This window comes from Artibeus jamaicensis, unplaced genomic scaffold, assembly GCF_021234435.1.
Source record: "Artibeus jamaicensis isolate MK-2021 breed Jamaican fruit bat unplaced genomic scaffold, CSHL_Jam_final contig_465, whole genome shotgun sequence".
Classification (NCBI taxonomy): domain Eukaryota; kingdom Metazoa; phylum Chordata; class Mammalia; order Chiroptera; family Phyllostomidae; genus Artibeus; species Artibeus jamaicensis.
This window is the reverse complement of record NW_026521843.1, coordinates 35,941,609-35,959,437: the sequence shown is the minus strand read 5'-3', so window position 1 is coordinate 35,959,437 and position 17,829 is coordinate 35,941,609. Positions and strand designations below refer to the sequence as shown.

Genomic DNA, 17,829 nt, shown 5'->3' with positions numbered 1-17,829 from the left:
ATACAGTAATTCAGCTGTTTAACTATAAAACTGAAATATGGCCATATATACTAGAAAAATTGAAAATGGTATGTTTTGTTTGGATTTGTGCTAGAAGTCCTACAGATGAAATAGAGTTTTAGTGAGTGTTTTATACCATGAATAAAATTTCTAAAGAAAATATGTAACACCTATTAAGTCTTTTATGCACTAAAAAATTTAAACAGGTGGTTAAGATTGTTTCTACTTCTCTTCCAAATATTTGTATTTACAAAATACTTGGTTTTGCTGCTATCTTTGTGACCACACACTTACACACACCTTTGGGCAATTAGAAAAGGAGCACTCCATTGACTAGAAACAGCCCCAACACGCATTCTGGACATGCTGGGCACTCTTGAGCAGCGTAAAAATTATACAACTGACAATCACATTCTAGTTCCTTGTGTTACTCAATATATTTGTAATGGAGTATTTCATTTTTTTAGACATTCTTTAAGCAGACAGACACAGTAATCTATTAAGGTTTTATGATTATTTCTTTTTCTGAAATATGTTTACTAACTTGGGAGGGGGAAATGTTTTTTCTTTTAAGATTGTTTGGATTGTTTTTTTCCTGTTATAATGGTAATAAATACATGTATAAAATTTCAGTATCTGTTAAATAGTTTGATATTTTATTTTTATTATGTGTGTTTTGTTTATTAAGAATGCTACACTGCAAGCAGAGAAGCAAGCGCTGAAAACTCAACTGAAGCAACTTGAGACACAGAACAATAACTTGCAGGCTCAGATTCTTGCACTTCAGAGGCAGACAGTGTCATTACAGGAGCAGAACACTACTCTTCAAACACAGAACGCCAAGCTTCAGGTTGTAATGTAATTATGGGGGGGCGGAATATGCAACCAAAGTCTTAAACTACACTTTAAAATAAGGGTGACTAGATGTGGTAACATTTTCTTCATAGTAAGTTAATATAACAATTAATTGAAGATAAGTTAAATATTTCTATCTAGTGCTACACCAAACTTTCAGACATCAACATTTTCAAAATATCAGAGCCCCTAAATGTTAGTTAATAAATTTAGTTAACAAATATAAATACAATAAGCATAATTTTATCTATGTGTATTTTATGGCCTCTCACCATAAACAAGTTGATTATAATTAATCAGGTAGAAACCCTTAGAGTATGGTTGCAGCATACCATTCCGTGTTTCATTTTTAATGCTTTATTATCAGTAAGTTACTGGAAAAGAATATAATATGAGAATTTTTGTCTTCAGAACTGTCCTTAGTTCAAAGGATCCATCTTGCACTTAACAAGACAAGATTGGGTACGTTCAGGGTGATATGCTAGACTGCCAGTGTTTTTTCAAATAGGGTGATCAGGTGGGAGACATGCAACTCTTAAACCTCTTAACAGAAGAAAACAAGTTCTGTCTCTGAGTGTAAAAGTCATTTTTTCTGTAACTTTTATAAATGGTAAAGCAAATGCTAATTTAATTTAGATTCAAGAAAATATCCAGTCCTGTTTCCACAAGTAATAATTTTTCCACAAAGTAATAATTTTTCAGTTCTGTTAACTCTCACTTCTAGAAAACAATAAATTTGCATTTTAAATTCTATACTTTTTTGTTAATGAAATACAAATTGTTGCTAACCACTTTCATTTAAAATAATTCATTTAAAACATATGTATGATGTAGACCTCATATATCATATGTGTGTGTATAGTAACACCTACCAAAAATCAAAATTAAATTATAGCCTTGTTGTTTAGGACACTACAATCCAAATTTTCTCAGTGTAATTGTGCATACAGGTTCTGTCCAGAAAGTATACAGCAATGTATTGTGCCAAATAGAGACATTTATTGAAGACAGAAGAAACATTGGGTGTGGGACAATGATACCTTGGGTCCCCTTCAAAATAGGCACATTGGGACCTCAAACAGTTCTCCCAGTCGCTGTCAACTACCCCATCATGTTTTTCTGAATCTCATAAACAGTCTTTTCCCTTTCAAAAGTGATTTTAGTTTTGGGTAAAGCCAGAAGTCGCCAGGCCCTAAATCTGGGCTATAGAGGAGCTGAGTCATTTGGGAGATTTGATGTTTGACCAAAAAACTCTGCACAAGATGTGATGCATAAGTGGGTTTGTTGTCATAATAAAGCTGCCATTCATAGTTACCCATAGCTGTGGCATCATTCCGAATCATTTGAATAGTTTCCACAGAGGAATGTTCAAGCTTAACGCAAAATGTGATGCAGATTCATTGCTCTACTCACTCAGTCACTTTGAATGTGGTGGCCACACAATACACACGCACACTCAATGGCATCTATGGGCCATTGAGTAGTACATGACTAGTAGTAGTACATGACTAGTACAGTGAACTTGTCATTGTTCATGCATGTGCATTCTAGTCCACTTTCCTTGGCTTCCAGGTTACATCAGTGTTGTGCAAATCATTCTCACTGTATTAACAATGGTTGGACTTTTTTTGGACAGACCTTTATATCTTCTTTGTTTTATTTAGAGCTTCCTGAAATTAATCTAATCTTTATTTAAAAAAATAAAGGATAACATAAGCTATTTTTGTCTAATAAAAATATGCCTTCTTATAGGTTGAAAACTCCACACTTAATTCCCAAAGTACTTCTCTTATGAATCAGAATGCACAACTCCTAATCCAGCAGTCTTCCTTAGAAAATGAAAATGAATCTGTAATCAAAGAACGAGAAGACCTGAAATCTCTCTATGATTCTCTGATTAAAGATCATGAGAAACTGGAACTTCTTCATGAGCGTCAGGCTTCAGAGTATGAATCTCTGATTGCTAAACATGGAAGTCTAAAGTCTGCCCACAAAAATCTTGAGGTGGAACATAAAGACCTTGAAGACCGGTAATTACATTTTCTGTGTTTTTTGTTTAAAACCAATTTTCTGTGGGTAGTTTAATAAACATTGTGTTAAACAGGTCTAAGCAATTATATAGGGGATTTGTATAAAGTTGCATGTTTTGTGATATATATAATAAAATATTCTTTTTAATTCTAAAATATTTTTCTCTATATGGAAATATTTTAAGCCAAGTACCTTTTTTTTTCCAGTTATAATCAGCTACTAAAGCAGAAAGGACAATTGGAAGATTTGGAAAAAACACTGAAAGTAGAACAGGAAAAAATGCTGCTTGAAAACAAAAACCATGAGACTGTAGCTGCAGAATACAAGAAACTTTGTGGTGAAAATGATAGGTAATAAATATTTAAATATTTTAGTTTTGTAGTATTATTCATTACATCCAAAGTGTATACTGCCCCTTTGTAATACCATCCATAACTTAGAATTTTAAAAGAAAACCCCAGTAATAAGTAAATTACCCAACAAAATCATGCAGCTAATTATAGAATGACTCAGGCAGGAACCTGGATCTCCTCTTCTCTCTCATTGTTTCTCTCTTGATTTATTCAACTAAGTAAGTTTTTATTATATGTGCTGCTGAAGCGAGCACCTAATTAAGTTTTTAAGCCACATTATGTAATTAAATTTCTGTACCTTGACAGTATTTGCATACTTTATTGAAACAGAATGTAATAAAACCTGATTCTTTATATCTTTCTTTTTGCTAGTTTGGTATCCCAGTTCCTTTCTTTTGAAGTTGCTACTACAAGTGAGCAGCCTTATAATTTTCTAGCTGATTTATTCATACTTTTATTTTAACTGGCTTTGGTATTAATGGTCTCATATTGCCATGGGGCAATTATTTTTTAACTTTAAAGCCTTGGGAAAATCAAAACTTACCACTGGTAACCAGCTTGCTTCATAAGGGTACATTTTCAAAGGTTGTTTTAGAAACCTATGAAAAATTTAAATAGCCTAAACATGTGCACTGCAGTTAAACTACCATAGCTGAAGCACACAAAATTCAAATGTGGTCATGTATATAATTTGTCCTTTTATGAATTTAATACAATGCATTTTTAGAATTAAACGGCTACTCCTTTCCTTAAAAACAACAACAAAATATTCCTAAACTTCTAGAGACAGTTTCATTTTCATGCTCAGTAGTTTTTAATTTAGTAGCTGTTATAATTAGAAATTCTCTACTGCGGTATTTGAACTTCAACGAGCTCAACACCAAGCTAGAATCAAGGAGGATGTCTTTGTACCATATATACAGTAGAAGACCAAATTGTGACAAGTTATGGAATACAAAGACAAGGTCATTTTTATTACATATGTGACAATGGGGAACCCACGTACTGTGAAAGTCCTATGTTGAACCTAACTTTTTCCATTGTTGGAATTCAAACCAAACTGGGACAGTTTGTGAATTTAAATAGGCCTTCCAGGAGTCTAATTTTACACATTACTGTGGAACCACCAGAGAAGGAGCTCATCCAAAAGGATAGGAACATACTGAGCACAATAAGCCTGAACCAGAAGATTCTACAGGCTTGGAAGGGACAAGTGGTCCTGTCCATTTGTCTCTCAAATCTGTTCTTGCCCAGTTTTACTCACTTATGTCTGTGTTCTATAGAAAGGGAAGGTTTTAAATAGAACCTGGAAGTGGTGTTTTCACCAGAAAAAGATACTTATGCAGACTTGTGTGTAGAATACTAGTTATCCACTCCTCTGAATAACCTAAATGGTAATCTTATTTAATGCCAGACCAAGAAAGTTTCTTCCGTGGACTAGTCTGTCTTGGCCTCTTTAGAATTGTGTCCACTGAATTGCATTTTCGTGTTGATGTTCTTAGCTTTGAAGGACAGTGTAAAAATCTCTCTTAAAGAGCTCACTTCAGCATTTCCCATAGAGATGATGTTAAGAACATTGTATATTATATCTCTTTATATCCAGCCCTCCATAAAGCCTCAGTAGGGAACTCTTTAATTTCTGTAGGTGATATGATATGTAGCTATCATATGTCACAATGAGATTTGACTAGGTGTTAATACTCATGGCATGCATTCATTCATTGATTTGACTTGTTTATGGAGCATGTACTTGTTTTATGTTTCTGGTCTTGCCATTTTATTTTTTTTACCAAGTCTTGATTTTTTAAAGTGTATTATTTTATTATTTATTATTCTAATAAGCTGACTCAGTTTTCTTGGAGAATGAGTTGAATTAAATTATTAGATGTTCTGAAAAAGTACCATCCTGAGAAAAAATTTGTTTTGTTTGGTTACCTCCTCCTTTTGTGGATTCCTGATCTTAATGACATAAGATAAAAATTGTAATGATAGCCAGTTCAGCAGTCCAGATGTCCAGCATGTACACTGTTTCGATGTAGCCCTCAAACTAAGAACAATTTTTACATTTTAAACCAGCGATTTTCAACATTCTTCATCTCATGGCACCCATAAACTAATTACTAAAATTCTGCAGCACACCAAAAATATATATTTTTTGCTGATCTGACCAAAAAAAAATAGGTATAATTTTTATTCATTTATACCAGATGGCTGTTGTTTTATTCACTGTTGTCATCTTTTTAATTTGACAGTCTGAGAGAAAAGAGGTCAGTGCTCCTGACAAAGTAGTCAAGTGTTGCATGTTTGAAAATTTTTTTGCAGCACATCAGTTGAAAATTGTTGTTTTAAATGGTTGTGGGAAAAACAAAAAAGACAGGTTTGCTGTAGACCTCGTGTGGCTCAAAAGCCTAAGGTTTTTGTTTACTCTGTGATCCTTTACAGAAAAAGTTTGCTGATCACTGCTTCTAGAGGTCAGTGGATGTTGTTCTAAAGGTAAAATTGTGAAAAGAAAAAGAAACGGTTCTAGTTTGACTTTTACAAAAAAATCTAAAATTTATCATTAATAATTGGGGACTGACTGTGTAAACGTGTGTAATTTGCTTCAACTGCAGAAATCTCAATAACTAAAATTTTGGTTTAAGCCTGAATATCTCAGTTATGTGGCAACAGATTGATGGACTGTCATGTCCCATCCTGAATTGGTTAATTCTTTTGATCTGATTGGTCTTTCTTGAATATTCACATTGAATTTTAGAATCTTTGAATTTGCTATGAAATCAAAACTAGATTGATCATTTTCTCTTTTGTAATTTAATCTAAAATTTTCTTAATACTTCAAATTTCATATGATAAAATTTTGCATGTCTATATTTTTAATGTATTTAAATGCTGGAAGATTTCATTTTAAGGGAAAAAACATTTAATTTGTTTTAAAAAATTGGTTTTTACAGAATAGAAACTGATTCTTGATCAGTGTAGTAGTAACTGGCAAAAGAATTCTTTATATGCTCTAAGTATGTCTGAATGTAATATACAGCATTTTCACATTGTATAAATAAAAGCTCTTAAGAGAATCTAATTCTATTTTTATCATGATTTCAAATTGTAGGTTGAATCATACATATAATCAGCTTTTAAAAGAGACCGAAGTTTTACAAACTGACCATAAAAACTTGAAAAGTCTTCTAAATAATTCCAAACTAGAGCAAACAAGATTAGAAGCTGAATTTTCAAAGCTAAAGGAACAATACCAACAGTTGGACATTACATCCACCAAGCTAAATAACCAGTGTGAGGTGAGCTTTCACAGGTTTAATCACTGTCTTCCTTCCTTTAGGCATCCAGACTCACCTAAAAACTAAACAATGACATTATAATAATATTAGCAATATATATAGTTAGTGGGGTATTTTTAAAAGAATTGGTCAGGGGTAGAAAACACACAGAAAAACTTCCTTTATTATTAATTCCAAAATTTTTTTACTATTCAAATTTATATGTTCAGATACTTTGAAAATTGTAAATTCATGTCCTTGTTTAATGAAAAAAATGTTACTGGCCACCTGGCATGTATTAGTAAACCAAATAGTTAAAACTTTCTCTCCTTGTGGAGTTTGTATTCTGGTTGGAAGAAAACAGTCAATAAACATAGTAAGTAAGTGAAATATCAAGATATAGTGTTTCGTGTTTTGTTACATATGGCTGTGTAGCAAATTACCCCAAAACTTAGTGGTATAAAACTACCATTTATTATGCTTACACATTCTGTGGGTCAGAATTTGGACAGTTACGGAGAGCCAGTTTGACTCTGCTATACTTGCAGCTGGGCCCTCAACTGGAAGGTTGAAAGACTGAGTGCATGTTGGTGGTTGATGCTGGTTATCAGCCAGAGGTATCAATTCCCTCTCCATGTGGTCTCTTCCCATGGGCTGGTTTGGGCTTTCTCACAGCATGGTGAGAACCAGACAAAAGCCATCTATCTCTATTTTAATAATCAGCCTCAGAGGTCATGCAGTGTCATTTTCCCTGCATTCTATTTATTGAGGCAGTCAAAGTCCTGTCCAGGTTCAAGAGGAAGAGAAATAGACTCAGGCTCTTGATGGAGAATGGCAAGATTCTGGAAAAGCACGTGGACTGGAAATACTGCTATAACCATTTTGAAAATTAGCCTGCAACATATTGTATGTTACGAAGTGATGCTATGTACAACTAAAAATGGAATAAGGTAGAGGGGGATAAAGACTGGCAGGGCACAAGAGGGAGTATAGATTGAAATTTTAACTAGGCATCATTGAATTTTCAAGAAGGAGATTCAGTTATTAGTATGTGATATCTGGGGAACGAATATTCCAGGCAGTCCAGGCAGTGACTTTAAGACCAGGTGTGTTTGAGGAACGCTCAAGGAGGCCCATCTGGCTGGAATGGCTTGAGCAAAGGGGAGAGTAGTGGGAGTGAGATCAGAGATGTGCCTGAGCCAGATATGTTGCCTTGTAAAAAACTTTGACTTTTATTCTGAGTAAAATTGGGAGTCATTTGGAGGGTTTTGAATGGAAATGACATATGTCTACATACACAGTTCTGTTCTTAACATAATTTCATGCTCCTTCCTACAGTGGTTTGATAAAGTGCTAAATGTTTTGAATAAAAAGGATGCTGGAAGTCTTAGATAACCATTAAATTTTATGCTTGCTATTTTATGGAGTTTGAATGTAGCTTAACCCCTGAACTTCATGGAACTTTTAGGGAACCAGCACTTAGGCAAACCTTTACAAAAATTAGTGATAGAGTATTAAGAAAAGTAATACCTAAAAGCTCTTTGAAGTTATAAACCAATAGAAAGAAAAATTATCTTTGAAAACAAGTACAGGGTGGGGAAAAGTAGGTTTACAGTTCATATGGAAAATAATACAATTAATAATACTGTTTTTGCATACTCAGGACTATAAAACCTACTTTTGCCATACACTGTATATTTAAATACTCAACAAAACTTAGAAGTTATAGAACATTCATTCTGCCTGTGATTAAAAATCATAAGTAAAATGTAATTGGGATGATAAATTTATAAAATGATAGAGTGAGGAACATGACAAATCAACTCCCCAAGCAATAGTAAAATCCAATAAAACTGCCAAACATAATCATTTTAGGACTCTGGAACTCAAGCAAAAGCATACAACAGATTGAGAGGCCTTTTTAAAAACTACTCAACTTTAGTTAGGATCTGTGGTTATCTGAGGCATTGTGACTTCTCCCATTCTCATTTTCCTCCCAATTCCCTAGTTTCAATACCTGGTACTTCTGCCAGGGTGCAAGGCAAGCCATGAAAAGTAGCACCTTTGCTACTAGAGGGGCCTGGCTTGATTTGAGTGGAGCACAGAAAAGCCCTATGCCCAGAAGTGTTGTCAAAGACCAACTCTCAGATAGTCTGAGGTTAAAATATTGGTTGGGACAAAGTAACAGGTCAGCAAACTCACCAGAAATTAACTGTGAAATCTAAGGAATGAGATAGTCAGTCTTAGTTGAGATAGTCAGTCATAGTGGGTCTTGATAACGCCCTATACGTCACTACTAGTCTGGAAGGCTGCTTAAGAGAGACAAGGAGGGGTTCTTAACCTACCTACTTAACCCTGGCTGATTGTCCCAACTTGAGTCAAATGTAGACTTTTGGCTATGGGCTGAGTCAGATAATTTGGAAGGAGTGAAAAAATAAATATCTTTGTGAGAGGGGATAGTGACTGGAGGAGAACACAATAAGTGTTTCTGGAATACAATTAATGTGCTGCTTTTTGATCTGGGTACTGGTTTCACACACATGTTCACTTCGTAATAAGTCATTGAGCTGTGTATACACCTAAAATGTGTTCCTTTTTTGTATACATGTCTTACCAATGTCTGTTGACACGATAATTCTGTATAACAACCATAATGGACAGTAAACATTTATTTTTGCTCCTCATTGCATGGGTCAGTTGTGCAGATGCACTGATCATGTATTGCTGTGAAAGCCAAATCACTTGATCTTAGTAGGGCTTGCTCCTGCATCTCCAGGGAGCTGACATGTACTTTGAGGGCTGGCTGGTCTAGGATGGCCACAACTACTATAACTCTTCACTGTTTACATGGTTTCTCAACCTCCAATTGGATTTCCAGAGACTAAATGGAGGCACATAAGGCCTCTTGAGTCCTGGGCTTGGAGCTCTCATACCATCACTTCCATCTCCTTCTCTTGGCCAAAGGCATTCCAAATTCTAGAAGAGAGAAAACAGATTCCACTTCTTGATGGGAAAAGTGAGAAGTCACATTGCAAGAGGATATAAGTATGGGGAGGAGGATAACTAGATTCAATTTTGCAATGAATCTGTACATTATATTTCAGAGTAATAATATATAAATAAACCACAGTATTAATAGTTGTTAGATCTAGATGGCTGTTTATGGATACTCATAAATAGCTTTTCTATATCTTTTGATAATTTTTTAAATATTTGGGGTTTTTATCTTATTTTTTAGGAGGAAGGGTTAGTGTTAGCATTAAAAAAAATACAGATTTCTGGTCTCTATTCCAGATCTGCTGAATTTGAATGCTAGCACCCAGAAATTTACATTTTTAAATATATACTTTACAAATGATGCTAAATTTTGAAAATCACCACTTTGGACTTTCTGACTTCTGTTGAATCCTCTGGCCTAACTAAAGCATATTTCCTTCTACTTCCTCTTTACTACAGAGAAAAAGCAGCCCAGTGCTGCCAGCAGCCCAACAACCAGTGATATGAGCTAGCAGTACCAATCATTGCCAAGATCACCTGACTCCTTTGTTCATGCCACAGAAAGTATATACAGTTTTTTAAGGTCCCTTGAAAACAGTGCTTAGAGGAAGAATGAAGTTTACTAAGTATCTGTTGTATGCCATAGGCATGACACCGATACTTTACATATATTATTTAATCCTTTAAAAAATCTCGCAGGATGGAAATTATTATCCTCATTTTATAGATGAGGTCACTGAAGCTCAGAGAATTAACTGATTTGTCCAATATTTCATAGTTACTTAAACAGAAGGCCAGAGGTTTGAATCTAGCTTTCAGACTATAAGTTAAACAAGTTCAAAGGAAGCTTTTGGAACTAGTAACTTACTTATGTTAAACCCCGTATTTGTGAGAATTATGAAAATATATATGTACAGCACATAACCCAGTTCTTAAACTGTCTTTGTTACTAATCACATTCAAACAAAATGTGGCCATCTAATTTTTCAGATAGTGGGAGACGTAAGTCTGTGAAGTACTTTATTTTTCAGATGTTTTGGGTGATTTATGTTAAATGCAGATGTTGGTATTTTAAAAAATAAATGTTTGTGTTTAAACAGTTGTTAAGCCAACTTAAAGGAAATTTAGAAGAAGAAAATCGACATCTACTAGATCAAATTCAGACATTAATGCTACAGAACAGAACACTGTTGGAGCAGAACATGGAAAGCAAGGATCTTTTTCATGTTGAACAAAGACAGTACATGTAGGTACCAAATAATTTTGCACTCTGAAATATTACTCATGGTTTTGTAAGTGCAATTTCTGGTGGCAGAGAAAACTCAATGCTCATTTTTTAACATTATTATCATTTTAACATACAGTTTTTTAATGTGTTCCAGGCTCTGTGCTAATAATCAGAAATACTAACATGAAAACATGAGTACTGCTCTTAAGGAACTAGTAATATAAAGTGAGAAATACAAATAATTGTCATGATGGAGGTATGTGTAGGAGGCCATAGAAATATAGCAAACTTAGTCTGAGAGACGCAAGGTGGACTTTGCAAAGTTGATTGCCAGAGCTGAGACTTAAGGGTTCAGTAGGAGTTCATCTGAGGAGGCATACAAGGCCGATGCAGCAGCAAATACAAAACACAGCAGTGTGATGAAAGTATGCAGTGGTATGGTATGGGATCTAAAAAATAGTTTTTCTTGCTAGAGCAAAATTGAGGAAGGAGCAGCAGCAGAGAAGTGGATAAACACTCAGGAGTCACTTCACAAAGGTTTTTTTATGCCATACAAAGGAATAGTTTAAAAATTTGAAAAAGGAAATAATATGATCATATGTGCATTTAAAAAATGGGTGGCATTTTTGACTGTGTATTGGAGATTCTGAGAATAGAGACAAGAAGTAAGTTTTATGAAGGCTGTACAATAATCTAATGAAAAATAATTTCCAAATGGTGATATTTGGGATCTGATACAAGAGAAATGTGAGAAGTAGAATTGACAGGGCTTAATATTGGTAAGTTGTGTCTCCACTGAGTGGAAGAATCTGATAAAATATGGATTTTGGCCTGGGCAGCTCATGTGTGTAGTCTTTGTATTACACCACGATCCACCTTTGCTAAATTCTTCTCTTCCCCTTGTCACTAAATGGGAGGCACCATAGTAAAAATAGAAAGCACAGATATTGAAATCAGACAGCTCTAAAATTCAAATCCCAATTCTTCCTGTCACTAGTTATGTGACCATATTTAGTTCATTTCTTTGATCACTGGTTTCAGAACAGAGGTACAATGCCTACTTCTAGGGTTATCCTAAGCAATAAGTGAAGTAATATGATGCACATGATGGTGAGCCAGGACATATATGAAACCCCAGGATACATGATAATATTTTTTAAAGATTTTTATTTATTTATCTTTCGAGGAGAAGGGAAAGAGAGAGGAAGAGAAACATCAATGTATGGTTGCCTTTCGTGCATCCCCTGCTGGGAACTGGCCTTCGGAGAACTGGCCTGCAACCCAGGCATGTGCCCTGACTGGGAATCAAACCATGATTGCCTGGTTCGCAGGCCCGTGCTCAATCCACTGAGCTACACCAGCCAGGGCATGATAATATTTTTTGAAGCATTAGTTTTATTATAAAATTTGGGGCAGGGAAATTATTTGTATATTAATACACAGATATATCATGAAGCAAAAGTAGAGCTTGCATGAACTTCCAAGGTAAATGCAAAACTTCAAAGAAATTTCACATTTTTGGCTGGTCACTTTGCATTACACCTTCAGTTCTTTCAGGAGTATGTATATACCTTTACTCTCTGCCATAAGATGTATTTTAGCTTAAGCAATGAGTATATCTAAAGCTCTTGGCATTTGAATTTCCTGTCTCTTAAGCAGGGGTATTATCCAAAGCTTTATCCTCTTAATATTCTGAGCCTTGGTGACTAATCCATTTCTAGGGTTTCAGTAATTGTATCTATATATTGACTTACAAATATTAGTGTCTATCCTGACTTATTAAATTTAAATTAAAATATTCATCTTGCATGTGAGACATTTTTGCAGGAATGCCTGTGCCCCATGGTCCTAGCAGGGGTGACAAAGAACAGGTAGTACTGAAAATTTGGAGGTTCCTGATGATATTTCAACAGGGAAAAGGAGAAAAGAATTGGGAGGTTTAGGCAGTGTGCTATTTGTGCTGTGGTATAACTTGTTGGCAACTTCTGTTCACAAAGCATCTTCCATGTACTCTCTCAAATCAGTTTCTTCCAGTTCCCGCTACCCTAATTCAACCTTATCTCCAACTAGACTGTCCATTAGCCACTAGACTGTCCATGAATGCTTCCTTTACCTTCATCCTTTTCGATACATCATACTCTATCATTGAATTAAAGTACCTAAAACAAAGATTTCATAATGTTTTTAATGAAACCTTCAATAATTCTGGTTTGCTGTTGAGCAAAATTGTAACCCCAAACTCCCTCACTGCTTCCCCTCAGCTAAACTGCTTAATTTAGCATTCTTGTCTTTCCTTTTCATTCTATCTAATATCACCTTGTTCTTTTTCATGAGGCTTTTCTTTGGTCATTTAAGATAGAAATATTTTCCTTTTTATAAATTCCTATTTTACTTCCACAGTACTTTTATTCTGCACCACTGATGCCTTGGATTATAATAGTCATTTATGTATATAACATCTCTATTACAAGCAGAGCTGGGCTACTTATTCATCTTTATATCACCTCATGCCTTCCTCATTGTAAATGATTACTAAATGTTTGTAGTATTCTTTGGCATCACAGATTTTATATAGTTCATTTTACTTTTATTGTAGTCTTGTGATCTGTAATTTTTCTCTATATTATATATACAACCAAGAACATAAAAATGAGATGTTGTGAAAGTAGTATATTCATACCTTACCGAAGGCAGGAAATAATTCTCTGCAAGTAAATTAAGGCTAAATAATTCTGCCACAAAGGAAAAAAATCAGTTTGCATGAAGATGCAGTTGTAAGATTACTTACTATATTTGTAACTGTAAGCAAACTATTTGAATTTTTGCCTATATAAATTATAGTAAATTAACCTTCATTCCAAAAATAGGGAAAAAGTCAGTGTTGATATAATATTGTTTAATAGCTATAAAAAGGTGTTAAGAGAATTCCTTTGTCACAATGAGATTGTAACACGGAAAATTTTTTCAAACATCCTATTAAAGAATGGAAACTTTAAATCCTACTTTTTTATTTAATTAAGTTGTAACTTTAAAGAAAAGGAGAAACTTGGTAAAAATCCATTGTTACTGTCTAATAAATTCTTAGTTGTCAACTGTGGTATCTGTATTTGTTTATGTTTTGGGGAGAAGTTAGAGCATAGTTGCAGAATGACATTTCTGTCATTCAGTTTTGACATTTCTGTCAAAAGTTTAACAAAGTTAAACTTTGTTATAACTATACAAAATATGATGCATGTCCTAAAATTTAATTTTTATTTTATAGTGATAAATTAAATGAATTAAGACGGCAAAAGGAGAAATTAGAAGAGAAAATTATGGATCAATACAAATTTTATGAGCCATCTCCTCCCAGAAGGTATTATTAACCAAATGTTACTCATTTTTATTCTGGAAAAAGAAAGTTATATTTTAAACTTCTAATTTTATGAAAGATTTATATGTTGAATGTTATATGTTGAATGTTAGACTGATAAGAACTTTTTAAATTATTCTATCAGGAGGGGCAACTGGATTACTCTAAAAATGAGGAAATTGATAAAGTCTAAGAAAGATATTAATCGGGAACGTCAGAAATCTCTAACATTAACACCTACCCGCTCGGACTCCAGTGAAGGGTTTCTTCAACTTCCCCATCAAGATAGTCAAGATAGTTCTTCAGTAGGTTCAAATTCTCTAGAAGATGGCCAAACTTTGGGGACCAAGAAAAGCAGCAGTGAGTGCTTAAACTCTTTAAATATTTGTGATGTGTGGTATTGATTTAGAATTCCTTCCAAAGGCTTTTTAAAAATAACTTCAACAGTCCATTGAGAGGACAGTCTAAGTAATGATATTTCTTTTTAACTCCATACAGTTATAAAATTTATTGCATACTCCCATAATGCATAACCACATGATTTTCTATATTGCATATTTAAATATATCCCACAAACAGAGCTACTATCATTTAACTAGAGGTAAAATAGTATAGAAAGAACATTGAAATAAGAGCCAGAATACCTCTGCCACATGCTAGTTCTGTTAATATGGGTGTTTTACCTTTGTGTCATACTTAACAGAGTGATTATGAGAGACAAGTGAGAAATACTTACAAGAGCTCATTTTTATAATTAGAATAATAAGTCATTTTTAATGAGATTTTATACATACTCTGGTCTCAAAGTGGAACAAAGTTACATTGGGGAAAGCAAAGAAACAGGTATGAATTTGAAGAGAATGCTGTTCAGAGATTTAGAAATAATTGAAGGTTACGAAAATTATTGAGTAAAGAAGTGCTTGATAAAGAATTAAAATAGATGAGATAAATTTGTATAAACTTTGATTTAATATTTTTACTTTTAATATTTAATATTTTAATATCAAGATATGCCAAATAAAATGTTTAATATTTTACAAATATAGAAGTATCACATCATAATGTGTCCAGCATAATTCATAATTTCTTAATTTCATTACTAGTGTGTTTAGCTAAACAGCAAGAGCAAAGTAAAAGCCTAAAGAAGTGTATTTTTAGAGAAAGAAAAGAATCCAATGTTAGGTCCTTCGAATAAGTCCAGGAAGTTGACCACCACTGTTCTTATAAAATAGGTAAATGGTATGTTTTGAATGCACTCACTCTATCACCACAGTCATTAAATTTTAAAAATAGATTTGTATATATAAAAATTTCACCACTATTCTTTTGAAGTAAATAGCAGGCAAAAACAGCTATTCTACTTCCCCTAGGAGTAGACTCTGTGTGGGTAACTGTCAAAGCACTCAAAAAAATTATATGTAGTATTAATATGTAGTAGGCTGAAGAAAGTTGTTTAATTCTATATCCCCAAAGATTATTGTTAACCTGGGTCTTTTGTTACCTAGTCTTGTCAGTTGAATCTACAGGAAACCTCTGAGTATTGTAGGAAGCTCATCAAGTTTTTCTTAAGTTTGAGAATACCTAAAATTTTATTAAATAAAAAATGGTAATGGGTATACTTAATTTTTTTAATTGAAGAAATTTCTATTTAGATATGAAAACATTCACAAAGAAAGGCATCACTGTTGTTTCTGAGGCCATCTTGTTTTTTTTAAATACAGAGTGGGGTAAAAGTAAGTGAGTTGTGAATATGTGAAAGTTTATTCTTATATTGTTATTTATCAATTATTGTATTATTTTCTATTCTAACAACTGTAAACCTACTTTGACCCCACCCATTATTCTTTCATATGCTCTGCTGAAACCTCCAAAATAAGAATCAGAAGGAAATAATATTCTCCTTTCCTACAAATATTCATTTTTTAAAAGTTTTAAATACAAAACCCAGAAGTGGCAGTGTTCTCTTAATTTCAGTATGGTTTGAGAAAAGAACATTGTGTATCTAAAAACTAATTGCCGCAAGAATGGTCACATTCTACCACTGGCAGATTTGAAACTCCTTTTATCCTGTCCCTTTTGGAAGAGTGTCTGGCTGTCAGTAAAGAAGTCTTTGGAAAACAAAGAAAGAAAATGTTTACATAAGACAATATGTGCATGCTGCAACCACTCAGCCTTGTTTTAGCTAAGTGTCCATTTTTACATTGCTTTCAGTTCATTTCTTTTTAACCATTGAAAATAGCTGTTTTATGAAGCTAGAAAAGAAATAGGTCAGATTAAAAGCTTAATCATGACTATTCCTGATAGCAATCAAATGAATACACTAAATAGCTGTATGTACATTGCATTCTCTTAATTAATGATTCTTGTCAGTTTGTCAAAGAGCTCTGATTATTTACAAGATAACAGCAAACCCTGAGAAAGAGCATAGTTATTTAGGCTGTTACAATATGTTTTTAAGTCCTATGTTTTTATGTTTGCAAGTCGTTTCCCTAGCTTCTAAATTGCACTTCCAAAAAGGTATAACATTTTCTTAAATTCAAATCTTGTTAAAATATAGTTTAAGAAAGTTAGTGATTCTAGTGAACTTGTTTTTGTGCTGACTCCTACTGGAGTTACTGCCCTCATTTTTATTCCCCAAAATTTTTTGCACAGTGCTCTTTGACTTTTAAATAACCTCACCTTCAAAATATCTAAAAATATAATATATACTTAATTTTTGTCATTTTTGCTTGTTTTAGGGTGCCTTCTTATCTTTTAGCCTTACCAGGACTTACAGCTAGCACTTATTACTACTGTCAAAAGACTTTTTTTCTCTTTCCCCAAACAGTTGTTTGCATTATGAAATTTAATGTAATTGTTCATTTCATCTTTTGAAAGACTTTGTTCAAAAAATATAATTTTTCATGGTGCTACTAAATAATGCACCAGAATTTAGTTTAAAGCAAGAAGTAATTGCCTATTTCTTTATTAAAGTTTAAGAAAGTAATGAAAATTTTTTATGAAAGTTTTTAGATTATTTTAAACATCCCTTAGGCATTATAGTTTTTGTTGATATATACTAAAATACTCTTAATAGAATGTGTACTTGCCTAAGTTATTCTTTCCATAAAACCTTATAATATAAAGAAAATAAAGGATTGAAAAGCCTTTTACACTTTTATCACATATACTCTGTGGCTCACCAATAGCCCTAATTCTAAAGGTATATAACTTAACCAGGAAAATTGTTCCATAAATAATTCTAACCAGTGCCTGTATTTATAGGACTAGCTAATCTAGGCTTTCAAAGTATATGTTCCTCATCATTGTCTGGTGCTTTCCCAAGTATTTTAAAGTATCAGAGTGCTTATTTCATGTTTCATTGTCACTCAGCAGCCCAAGAATAATAGCTTTAGGATAGCATACATAAGCTGAAACTCAAACATTCATTTCTGTCCTTAATTTCAACATTTAACTCCCATCTGTTCTTCTTTCTTTTTTCTTTCATTTTTCTGTTTCTGTTTTTCCTCATGCTCTGACATTAAAGTGGTTGCACTGAAAAGACTGCCCTTTTTGAGGAACAGACCGAAGGATAAAGACAAAATGAAGGCCTGCTACCGTCGTTCCATGTGTAAGACTTTATGACAGTACAGCTTCTTTCAATTGACTGTATTGGCTTCCATTACTAATTTGTCACTAACCTTTCTCTGGACTGTGCCAATTTTCTTATTTTACAAAGTACAGTCTTCCTCTAATACA

General features: G+C 33.5%; 1 protein-coding gene across 11 annotated transcripts in view; it reads left to right on the top strand.

Annotated features, from left to right (window-relative positions):
- Positions 1 to 17,829, top strand: part of CCDC88A (coiled-coil domain containing 88A) — a 139,658-nt gene that overhangs the window by 108,172 nt on the left and 13,657 nt on the right. For 8 of the 11 annotated variants that reach the window (XM_037125765.2, XM_037125764.2, XM_037125762.2 and 5 more), the window contains exons 19-26: positions 689 to 850; positions 2,608 to 2,885; positions 3,093 to 3,236; positions 6,349 to 6,535; positions 10,612 to 10,757; positions 14,002 to 14,094; positions 14,237 to 14,451; positions 17,618 to 17,701. In XM_037125765.2, coding sequence (XP_036981660.2) covers positions 689 to 850; positions 2,608 to 2,885; positions 3,093 to 3,236; positions 6,349 to 6,535; positions 10,612 to 10,757; positions 14,002 to 14,094; positions 14,237 to 14,451; positions 17,618 to 17,701 — 1,309 coding nt within the window. The remainder of the gene's footprint in view (positions 1 to 688; positions 851 to 2,607; positions 2,886 to 3,092; positions 3,237 to 6,348; positions 6,536 to 10,611; positions 10,758 to 14,001; positions 14,095 to 14,236; positions 14,452 to 17,617; positions 17,702 to 17,829) is intronic. The other 3 variants (XM_037125766.2, XM_037125761.2, XM_037125760.2) reach the window with 1 other exon arrangement.